The sequence below is a fragment of the Piliocolobus tephrosceles genome, chromosome 12, assembly GCF_002776525.5.
Source record: "Piliocolobus tephrosceles isolate RC106 chromosome 12, ASM277652v3, whole genome shotgun sequence".
NCBI lineage: Eukaryota > Metazoa > Chordata > Mammalia > Primates > Cercopithecidae > Piliocolobus > Piliocolobus tephrosceles.
The window spans coordinates 97,413,326-97,425,045 of NC_045445.1; the positions used below are offsets into that span (position 1 = coordinate 97,413,326).

The 11,720-nt window shown below is 40.3% G+C and overlaps 1 protein-coding gene across 1 annotated transcript; it reads right to left on the reverse strand.

The window, feature by feature from the left end:
• Positions 1–1,331: 1,331 nt before the first annotated feature.
• Positions 1,332–4,162, reverse strand: GSPT2 (G1 to S phase transition 2). The gene is made up of 2 exons (XM_023198677.1): positions 3,641–4,162; positions 1,332–3,541 (listed from the first exon to the last, which is right to left on the reverse strand). The coding sequence occupies exons 1-2, from the start codon at positions 3,939–3,941 to the stop codon at positions 2,055–2,057; spliced, it is 1,788 nt and encodes a 595-aa protein (XP_023054445.1). The 5' UTR covers positions 3,942–4,162; the 3' UTR covers positions 1,332–2,054.
• Positions 4,163–11,720: the final 7,558 nt, after the last annotated feature.

Here is an 11,720-nt window from a genome sequence, read left to right on the forward strand (position 1 = left end):
TGTATAAGGCATATCCGTGTGGATTAGGTTAGCTTATGTATGACAAAATAAAAATCCTCATTTCCCAAATGGGTGCCCTGAAGACCTATGATGAATGATTCACAGTACAGCCAAGATATTGATGCTCCAGCAAGACCAGTGTGGCGATCTCTGACAGGTTAGACACCCTGGAGGTACATGTGCACACAAAGGGACAATATAGAAGGATACATTGCCTTTACCTGAGCATGAATGAGCCCAGGGTGTTGTGCCAGCAGTATCCACACCTATTCAACTAGATCATGAGTATGAGGTTTGACAGCAAAGCTCAAAACTGTCTCTCACTCCAGGTATACTGCTGTGCCTAAGGCACTACCCACTTAACAAGACAGAAAGTTCTTTAGTTATTGACAGTCCTATGCAGGTTATAAGGCCACTCTCTTGCCAATAAATGTAGCCACCTCAGAATCCATAATTGGTGTTTTCCTCAAGTTGTTCAGAGAAATATCCAGTGCCTCTGACCCCAAGTGTAGGTCATGATCTGAATATAAAAATTACTTCCCATGTTTCCTATCAACCCAAGCACAAAACAGACAAAGGTGACATCATCTCATTTCCCAGCCCAGGAGTCACTAATTCTTAGTTTTTTACTCAATGACCAATGGCCCTATTGCAAGCATTTATCTTCTCAATAGCCATACCCCTTATTGGGTTGTGTCCCATATCACAAGTTTCATGGTGAACAAAACCAAGAGCTGTATTTGTTAAGATGATGGAGTACAGAAAAGAGTCTAGCCAAGGCTGGGCACGGTGGCTCACGCCTGTAATCCCACCACTCTGGGAGGCTGATATGGGAGGATTGCTTGAGCTTGGGAGGTTGAGGCTGCAGTGAGCCGTGACTGCACCACTGCACTCCAGCCTGGGTGACAGAGTGAGACTCTGTCTTAAAAATAAACAAATAAATAAAGAGTCTTGTCAACCTATGGTCTGAATCCCCAGGCATATTTATAATTTGGCCATACTTAACATGATGGGACCTGATGGAATACAGTAAGTCCTCACTCAACATTGTCCACTGGTTCTTGGAAATTGTGACTTCAAGTGAAATAACATCTAACAAAATGAATTTTTCCCCTTATCAGTGTTGTAACTAAATAACATTGAACAATGTCACCAAACATCGAACAATGTCGTAACTAAACAACACTGAACAATGCTGCACATTGTTTGTACATTGTTGTACAATGTACACCTGCTGTACATTGTTTTGCTTAATGTTGTAGTCTTCAAGAACCTATGGATAATGTTAAGTGAACTATTGCTATACAAATAAAGACGGCCTGAGCCTTTCATTTTCAAATCACAAGTGGGGAAGCAGAAGAGCTCCTTTATTGACTGGACTTGGACAGAGAAAACAAAGCCCACTGGGAAGAGCCTTAACATAAGTTTTTTTCTCATAATTAAAATTATTCCTTTAATACACACTTATGCATTGTTTGTAAATTCCTCACTTAAAACAGTAAGTGGTGAAGAGTTTTTAAGTTTTTAAGAGTGATAGAACATATTCAACTATTTGAGAAAGTAATAAAGCTAATTGAATAGCATTATATAATGACATTTAAACATCATTCAAAAGCATTTCAAATAACCAAAGAGTTTCAAATGGAGTATTTTATTCATATGTTAGTTATCATTTTAACGTACACACAAACACTGACACACTCTGGTCTGCGTGGAACAAGGGTGGTCTAAATATCCTAAAAGAATATGAAAAATTAAAGTACATTAATTTTTCATTATTATAGGCAATTACGTCCACATCACTTACAAAGCTATTACTGATATTGTCCAAGGAAGCAGAGTGGTACAGAGGAAGGAAACTTGAGGGTAAATTCATCAGTGACATAACTGAGATCTCAACATGAGAAAGCTGACAAAATATGAATTTTTGCTGTGAAATTTCTCTTTGCAAAATATGAAGAAAAGTCAGTCAATGGGCAGTAAATAAGAGTAGGTGGTGAATTTCTGCTGTCAATTCTTCTCACAGTATCTTGCAGAGGCATCAAGAAAATTGCTTAGTCCTTCTCTGGGACCAGTTTCAGAACTTTTCCAATTGCAATGGTCTTACCCTCATCTCTTAAAGTAAAACGACCCATCTGAGGAAAATCTTTGAACGTCTCTAGGCAGATGGTTCCTGCTGTCCTTAAACGAGCAATGCATACTTGATCTTGCTTCACGAAGCGGGGTCGTGTCTTACTTTTTTCTCCTGATTTTTTGTCTACCAAGGATATTAAGGCTGTTATCTCAACTTCCTCAATACAAGTATGAATGTGCAGCACCGCATTATAACCTGGGCAGATGATGGATTTGTGCTCAATAATCACTATCTGAACATCAAACGTGCGTCCAGAATGGCAGAGGTTACTAGGATCACAAAGTATGAATCCTGGAAGAATCTCTTCTTCTTCAATTCCCTTCAGTCTGATTTTGAGGTTTTCACCTGGGGCTACAAAATCAGTTTCAGTATCATCAGAAAGTATTCCAAGAACTTCTACATTGTGCTTGTTTGGCATCATCACAAGCTGCTGGCCTTTAAAAATGGACCCAGATTCCAGCTTTCCCAGGACCACAGTGCCCATATCCTTGTACTTATCCACAATTGGCAGTCTTATTGGTCCATCAATTGATCTGTTGAAGTTTGGCAAGTTATCCAAATACGGAATAAATGGTAATCCAGTGTACCAAGGGCAGAAATCTGATTGCTCTTTAATATTTGCTCCGGTCAGTCCTGAGCAGGGCATAAAGTGAATGTCCTTTTTCGGACTGAAGCCGACTTTTTTCAAAAAGGGTACCAGTTTTTCTTTACATTCTTCATATCTCTCGATGCTCCAATTTACTGTGGGATCATCCATCTTATTAATAAGCACTATTAAATGTTTTACCCCTGCCGTTTTTGCCAACATCGCATGTTCTCTTGTCTGTCCACCTTTTTCAAATCCAGTTTCAAACTCTCCTTTCCTGGCAGAGATGACCAGCACAGCCAAATCAGCTTGAGAAGCACCACCAATCATATTTGGGACAAAACTCTTGTGGCCAGGGGCATCTAAAATTGTGAAATGTTTCCTTTCTGTTTCAAAATAAGCACGACCCACTTCGACTGTTTTACCCTTGTCTCGTTCTTCCTGATTTGTATCTAAGGCCCAGGACAAATACCATGTTTCTCTGTTTTTCTCCTTAGCTTCTCTTTCATATTTCTCCAGTGTTCTTTTGTCAACCATTCCAGTCAAAAACATTATCTGTCCTCCGATGGTTGACTTGCCAGCGTCTACATGGCCAATGAATACTACATTTACGTGTTCTTTCTTAGGAGCACCTGAAGGTACAATCACATATTTGGATTTTCTTATTTCCTCTTTTTCCTCCATCATTTCCTGGCCACTTTCTTCTGGGGGCCCCGAATCTCCCGAGGAACCACCCCCAGGCTCGGCTTCACTTACTTCTTTACTGTGCTCCCATGATTCTTCTAGGGCCATTTCCACCTCTCCATTTTCTACAACAGGTTCTGAAAGTTCCATGGTAACGGCTGAATTGGAACCTTCAAGCGACACTAACGGTTCCTCTTGGGAAGGTTCCACAGGTGCCCCCCGTCCCATCCTTTTACCTTGAGGGTATCCCGCGCCGGTGCAGGTTTCATCGTTGCTGCCGGAGCCGGCCGGGAGGGTGGGCGGCTGAGTCGGGCCCCGCAGGAAGGACGGCACGAACTCCGCGGCGTGTACGTTAGGCACGAAGGGCTTGGCGTTGACGTTGAGCTGACGGCTGAAGGCCGAGCTGAGGGGCTCGCGCTGGGCCTCGGCCACCGCAGAGGAGACTCCATCCCCGCTCGGGGCCGACCCTGGGGCTTCCATGTCCACCTGGTCCCAGCAATCGGGCGCCGAGTCGCTGCTGCTGCTGCCCGAATCCATGGTCTCAGAACTTGCTGTGTGGCAGTGAGGGAGCGGGCTCAACAGACCAGAAAGAGCGGGCTCCGCCGGCGGGGTTAAGGCAGCAAGAGCGAAGGGCCAAGGGATAGCGACACGAACCTTAGCGGCACCGCGGAGGCAGCTAAGCGCCGATGCTGCATTCGCAACTGCGGCGGCAGCAGCAGATATGGCGGCTCAACACTCTCCTCTTGTGTGTGAGCGGATCTCCTCCCCCAAACCCCAACCACTTCCGACTCCTCCACCCCCGACCCAACGCCGGTCGTGGATTGACCCCTCGCTGCCATCCGTACGCTTGGCTTCCTTACTTCTCAAGCCTGGGGCTAAGTCCAAAAGTACTGTTTTTAAAACGAAAATTTCCATTCACTTTTTTGTTCACACGATCTGGGAGAGCTATTTGACCACAATCTGATGATTAAACCTAGACAGGAACACATGATATACAATTCTACTAAAAGATTCAAGTAAAAGTGAACATTCCTATTGAACAAATGGGAGGCAGGATAAGGGTTAACTATACAGAAATTCAGAAACACAGCAACTGAAGGGAGAGGCAAGGAATGAGTAGGGAGGGACTAATGAAATATATAAGTCTGGAGCCGAACTTAGGAAATGAAACTTAAGATCACTCATTAATTTGAAATTCAGAGGTCTTTTGATTTTCCCTTTCCAGTGGGCCCCCATAAGCCTGTAAGTTCTGCTGATGGCTTCTATAGTTTAAAGATAGGGTTTCAACTTCTTTTCATGTTAAGCACCCTGGCTGTCTGAGGGGAGAGAATTTCCAAGGAGATCCTTGTTCCAGTGAAGCTTCTAGTCACTTCATATGCAGATGCCTGCACAATGGCTGGCCTGCCATTCAATGGTGGATCACGTAGACAAGCACAGGACTCAGATCACTCTTGTTTTACCAACCAACTGTATTCTGGGTTTATCTGCACTACTCACCAGCACCTCCCTAGTACATCCTGTGTCCACAGGCCTCGAGTTTTCCTGCCTTATTCCGGGGGGCCTGGAATCCTACTTACTGCACTGGCTTTGCTCTAAGAAACAATCAGTGTCATGCTGAACCCCTCTACAGTTTATGGTAATGAGACAAGACTGTAGGTGTCAGCCTAATGAAACCAATTAGGACTTCTGAGATGAACAAAGACCTTAAGACCCTAATCAAAAGAATCTCACTCTAAAAAAGTGTTAACAGTTGAGCCAAAGGCTCAGTGACCTTGTTTGTAAGTTAATTTAGTGCAAACTGACATAGAAAATACAAACTTATTCCTCTGAATCTGTTGTAGTCTTCATGTACTGAAATCTGTCACCTTTTCCTTTTATGAATTCAGGTTTTGTGACATACCTAGAAAGACTACTCAGTCCAAACAACTTGCTTAGTACAAGATGGTGTCACATAGTTGGAATTTTTTTTTTTTTTTTTTTTTTTTTGAGACAAAGTTTCACTTTTGTTGCCCAGGCTGGAGTGCAGTGGCATGATCTTAGCTCACTGCAACCTCCGCCTCCCAGGTTCAAGCAATTCTCCTGCCTCAGCCTCCCGAGTAGCCGAGATTACAGGCGTCCGCCACCATGCCCAGCTAATTTTTATATATATATATATTTAGTAGAGACAGGGTTTCACCATGTTGGCCAAGCTAGTCTTGAACTCCTGACCTCAGGTGATCCACCTGCCTCGGCCTCCCAAAGTGCTGGGATTACAGGCATGAGCCACCACATCCGGCCTCATAGTTGGATATTAAATAAATCCAACAACAAAGCAAAATATTATAAAACCAAGTACCTGATTTATAACTTGAGAATTGTGTTCTCCAGACTTTAGGGGTAGGAAAAAAAGACAGACTTGGACCCTTGATGTTTTCACTCTGGGGTTGCCACAGTTATACTAGCTCTGTACTGTTTCCAAACCTTTAGATATCAAACACCTTCATTCTTTTTGCCTCGGTTATGGATTAATTATTTACAGTGACATAAAGAGAGTGTGCACACCTATTCACAATAAACAGGAAGAACTGAGAGGCAGAATGTGCAGAGAGACCCTCCACACAAGTGCTGGAGCCTTCTTGGACATTGTGTGAACCTAGAATGGGCGTTTCTGGGAGAACTTGTCAAGGTTTAGGCAGCCGTGTTCACATGAGGTAATTCATGCAAGGAAGCAGAAGATGTCTGGGATTTTTCCTTCACCTGGGTCAAATGCATTGGTCATGAGCATATTAGCATGACTGCTATTTAGTGATATCTCAGAGAACATCGGATACTTCACTGTTAGAACCATAAAGGAGAAATCAGAAATCGTCTGTGAATGTCCTCATAATCCATCATTCCTGAGGTTCGAGGGGAGGCAGGTCAATGCAAAAGAGAGAAGTACTGACCAGATTGTATCCAGAGAGATTGGCCTTGGACAAAAATCTTTTGATTTGTGTGATCGGATGCTTGTTTCCAGTCTTTCTGCCTAAGAGTTCATCAGTAAATGAGAGAATTTGCCTCACCAAAGAGGAAAATTTAAAAAAGAGTGTAGGTGATATCCAACCGTTGCTTAATTCAATCTTTTTCCTCCTTTAAAAATCTTTTTTATTGTAAAATATAGCACAAACACAGAAAGTCACATTAAAAATCATAGGTTATTGACTTATGAGAAAGGATGCACACTTGTAACAACCATCCAAGTCAAGAGAAATTTGCTAGCCAACCCAGAAGGCCTCCTTGTGCCCTGTTCAATCACAAACGACTTCCTCCACCTCTCAATGTAACTCCTATTGTGACATTTATGGTAATAACCTATACGATTTTCTGTATAGTTTTATTACACAAATATGTACACTCAGACACTACAGTTCAATTTGGCCTGCTTTTTTGATATTTCTTTTAAGTCTTTTTTAATCTATTGCTACCTAACCTATCTCCCCCTTTTTCATGTCATTTATTTATTGAGGAAAGTGGATGATGTGACTGGTAGAGGGTTTTTTTGTTTGTTTTTGTTTGTTTGTTTGTTTGTTTTTACATTCTCAGCTTTGCTGACTGTATCTCTATGATAGAGTTTGGAATATTCCTTTTTTCTCTGTATTTCCTGTTTATTAATAATTAAATCTATGAGCTTGACCAGATTCAGGTGCAATTTTTTAACAAGAATACTTTGAGGGAATTTTGATTATTTCCATCAAGAGGCACATGAGGTCGGGTTGTGACTCTTTTTACAGTTAGCCACAATTATTGATACTTGTGTGGAAATATACCATTAGAAGTTGCAAAATTGTGATATTGCACTTCTGTCATTCTTTCTTTTTTTAATTAACTAGAGTGCTGTTCCAAAAAATTTACCTTCAACAATTTTGTTACTTTGAGATACAGAGTGTAAAGGAAATGCAGGAAAAGTGCTTGATTTTTTTCGTGTTATTTGGCAGTTTTCAAAAATAATGAGTTAGTTCCCTAGAATCCTACACTCATGACAAATAAAGATTTTAAAAGGGATAATTGTGAATTACTGGATTTACATATATTTGAGGCATTTTTATAAATTTTACTTACTATATTTATTAATGATCATTTGCCAGTGCCTCTTCAGGTTGAGTTCTGAATACTTTTGAGACTATGCTAGTAGTCCTTGAAGGTTTATTTATTATACGGTTTGACAAGATGTACCAGGCTAATTATACAAATGTTTGCCAAACCAGGAATACTGGTTCTCAATGATAACATGGAAAGACAGATAGAATTCAGAAAATAAAATAATTAGTCATTTGATTTATCCCACCTACACATATAGTAGTCTCAGTACTACCACCATCAATATGATTTAAAATAAACAATTTTTTCTTTGCATAAATGCTTTCTTTATTCTCTGCCTGTATTTCATAGTTGAATTGCATCTATCTGATAGTCACTTTTATTGAGTGCTTCCTAAGCATAGATCATATTTCAATTATTTTATATGGATTCTTTCATTTAATTTTCCCTATCATCCTTTGAAGAAGGTAATCTTATCACTCTGTTTTACAGATAAGAAAATAACATTCAGAGATGCCAGGGATTACTCAACATTGCATAGCTAGTGAATAGTGGACTTGGAGTTTAAACACAGACAATATGATTCTAAGACCACACTGGCTTGTATCATCTACTACATATATATAAAGAAAGGAATAGGGAAATTTGGCAGGGTTAAATCACAAATAGAGGAAGAAGGTAAAATCTTAGATTATCTGGAAAGAATGGAAATAAAATAAATTTAAGAGAGAAAGGATAATTCAGTGTAGTTCTTTCATGAGGATTTGTGTTTATTTCCTGAAGTAGGAGATTGGAACTTGTGAAGGAAGACTGAAATAAGAAAAATGATGAATAGGGGAAGATTTACAATAGGCCCTTATGGTATGGGGGATGTGGCTGATTTGGGAGTAATAAAATTGCTTTTTAAATAATTTAGGTAAACAAAAACAGCACTAGACTGGAGAACATAATATCTTTAGGTTTTGAGATTCCTCTCTTTCCCCATATTATATCTAGTATCATTGGGCAACTTGGGGCACAAGCAGAGTCTTAAGTTTCATCCAGATTTAGGTAACAGTGGTGTATGGTAGGCTGAAAGGAGGAGAACAGAAAAATATTGAGGAGCTAGTAAACATAGAGTTAAGAACACTGTGCTTTATATTGGTTCTCTTGGCGTATGTTCCAGCTCCATTCACAAATAAGCTTCTCTGTACTGAAAAGGCTAGAAAGCTTAAGCCTCCATTTCCTAGAGTTTTGCTGCTGGGATTCCAAATGCATTTTACCTTCTGTCAATCTGATGCACCCTAGACAGATTCCACTTAAAGCCAATCTAAGTGTAGAGAAATGTGGGGTAAGGCAAGAATAACTTGGAGATACAGACCTAGCTGGGAAAAATATCTCCATTGGGCCAACAGTTCTGGTGGAGTTTCCTGTTTCCAGGACATCAACTAAGGTACTCTATGCCAAGAACCTGCAGTTGCAGTGGAAGCCTCCTGATTCCCCAACTCTCCAACTGTGAAAGAGGCGGCAGCCCTCCTTGGCAGTCAATTGTGCTGTATGATTCTGCTAATTATTCTCAGAGGCCGGGGGGGAAAAAAACCTGTTTCTCCAAGCCCTAGAAGTACAGTGTTTATAAACCCCTAACTCCCCATGTTGGTCCCTGTGCTAATTAACAGAGTACATTCTGTTAACAGCAACCAAACACTGACTTGTACAAGTGTCACATGACTGGGGTTCAAATGCAAGACTTACCATGTCTTATCTTGTCTTTTGTTTAATTTTCTTAACCACTATCTGCCTCAACTTTCTGGTCTACAAGGTGAACCCACATTCATAGGTGTGGCCCTGGGGTGCTAGATGCAAGGATGTGTGGAGGCTACAAAGAACCACAGAGACGGGAATTTTATGTCACTTAAGAAACTTTATCATTTTCAAATACCAGTACCTACCACTACCACAGGAAAGTATGGGACAGAAATCTTAGCTAGGGCTGAAATATCTGATATCCAAGCATGAGAATACCTTACCCAAATACAGCTCAAGTTTGAGGTTAAAATGGAAAAATGTATCTCCCTTGTATTACTCTGTTCTCACGCTGCTAATAAAGACAAGCCCAAAACTGGGTAATTTATAAAGGAAAGAAGTTTAACTGACTCTCAGTTCTACATGGCTAGGGAGGCCTCACAATTATGGCAGAAGGTGAAGGGAAAGCAAGATACGTCTTACATGGTGGCAGGCAAGAGAAACAGCATTTGTAGGGGAAGTGCCCTTTAAAAAACCACCAGATCTCGTGAGATTTATTCACCGTCACGAGAACAGCATGGGAAAATCCCACCCCCATGATTCAATTACCTCCTACTGGGTCCCTCCCATGACACATGGGGATTATTCCAATTCAAGATGTGATTTGGGTGGGGACACAGAGTCAAACCATATTATCCATTCTGAGGCAGTCCCCAATTCTTGCAATGCCCACACCTTGATCTTGGACTTCCAGCTTCCAGAACTGCGAAAAACAAATTTTTGCTCCTTATAAATTATGTGGTCTCAGGTATTTTGTTATAGTAGTACTAATGGATTAAGTCACCAAGTAAACATGTGCATATATGTCTTACACATCCCAGCATTTGCGTACAATAACACAGGAGAGCAAGCTCCTAGATCCATGTTAGGAATCAGAAGACTGAAGTTTGAGGGGAAAAAAGGCTGGTCACAAAACATTCTTTGACATGGCCAAGGTCCAAACACTCATTAGTCCTCAAAATGCACACCCATAATGGAAAATAAAAAACATAGAGATTAAGAAGCAGAGAAGAGGAACTTGGTGATTTATTGACAAGCTACAACCATAGGAGCTCTGGTACTACAGTAAAGAGGAAGTATGTTAGGGAACAAGCTAATTTGAGCTGTACAGGTCTCTGGGAAGTAGAGTAATAGCATATGACTGCATAGGCTAGCATAGAGCAAACAGCGTGAAGGGTAATTAATGGTAATGTGAAGAAATGAATTTTGCAAGCCAAAAGATAATCAAATTTATGAACCTAGTGGAGGTCACTTGTTCCCTAATAAGTAGGAAGATCCAGTAAAGGAGAGTGAGTCTTAGTTTTTCTGTCTCCAAATGCAGTAATATTTGAATAATGCCAAAGACAGCAAAGTGGTAATGTCAGTTTTAAACATCTGGTGGAAGGACCAGAACAGTAATGTTATAATAAAACAATCAAGTATGACGTCAACATACCTCACTAAGTCATTTGATGTACCCTGAGCACACATTTACTAAGCACCTGCTTTGTGACTGCCCCTGTGTTCTAATAGGCAGATTCAGATGGGAAGTTTGCATCATGTGGGGAAAGTTTTAGTGTCAATAAAAATAATAACTGACATGCATTCAAATACAATTACATTTTGAATGCATAGTTAGCTCTAAAGGAAAATATCATTTCCTCCATCATAAAATTCTAGGTCTTGAAAATCGCTAAGAGAATAGATTATGGCTGGGCGTGGTGGCTCATGACTGTAATCCCAACACTTTGGGAGGTCGAGGTGGGCAGATGACCAGGTCAGGAGTTCAAGACAAGCCTGGCTAACATAGTGAAACCCCGTGTCTACTAAAAATACAAACACTAGGTGGCGTGGCAGCGTGTGCCTGTAATCCTAGCTACTCAGGAGGCTGAGGTAGGAGAAACACTTGAACCCGGGAGGCAGAGGTTGCAGTGAGCTGAGATGGTGCCACTGCACTCCAGCCTGGGTGACAGAGCAAGACTCCATCTCAAAATAAATAAATAAATCAATAAAAAAGAGACAATAGATTGTAAATATTCTCACCACAAAAAAAAATGGTAAGTAGTGAGGTAATTCATATGTTAATTAGCCCAATTAACCATTCCACAATGAATACATAATTAAAACAACATGTTGTACATAATGCAATTTTTATTAGGCAATTAAAAATAAAGAAAAATATCTAAAAAATATTAGATGCTAATGCAATTTTTATTAGGCAATTAAAAATAAAGAAAAATATCTAAAAAATATTAGATGCTAGGGGATAAATTCATTATTTTGAAACTGGGTAAACAGAGGCAAAAATTGAAACAATTAACTGTGTTTGGCATATAAACTATAATACTTGATTACCAAGTAGGGGAGGAGAGAAGTTTCTTATCAGAGAAGATTTCTGTCTAACAATGAAGAAGGATAGACAGAGGAAAAGAATCTTCATAGTAAGCCTCAAATAACACAAGTGATCTAGGCAATGACCATCAATATTTGCTCCCATTG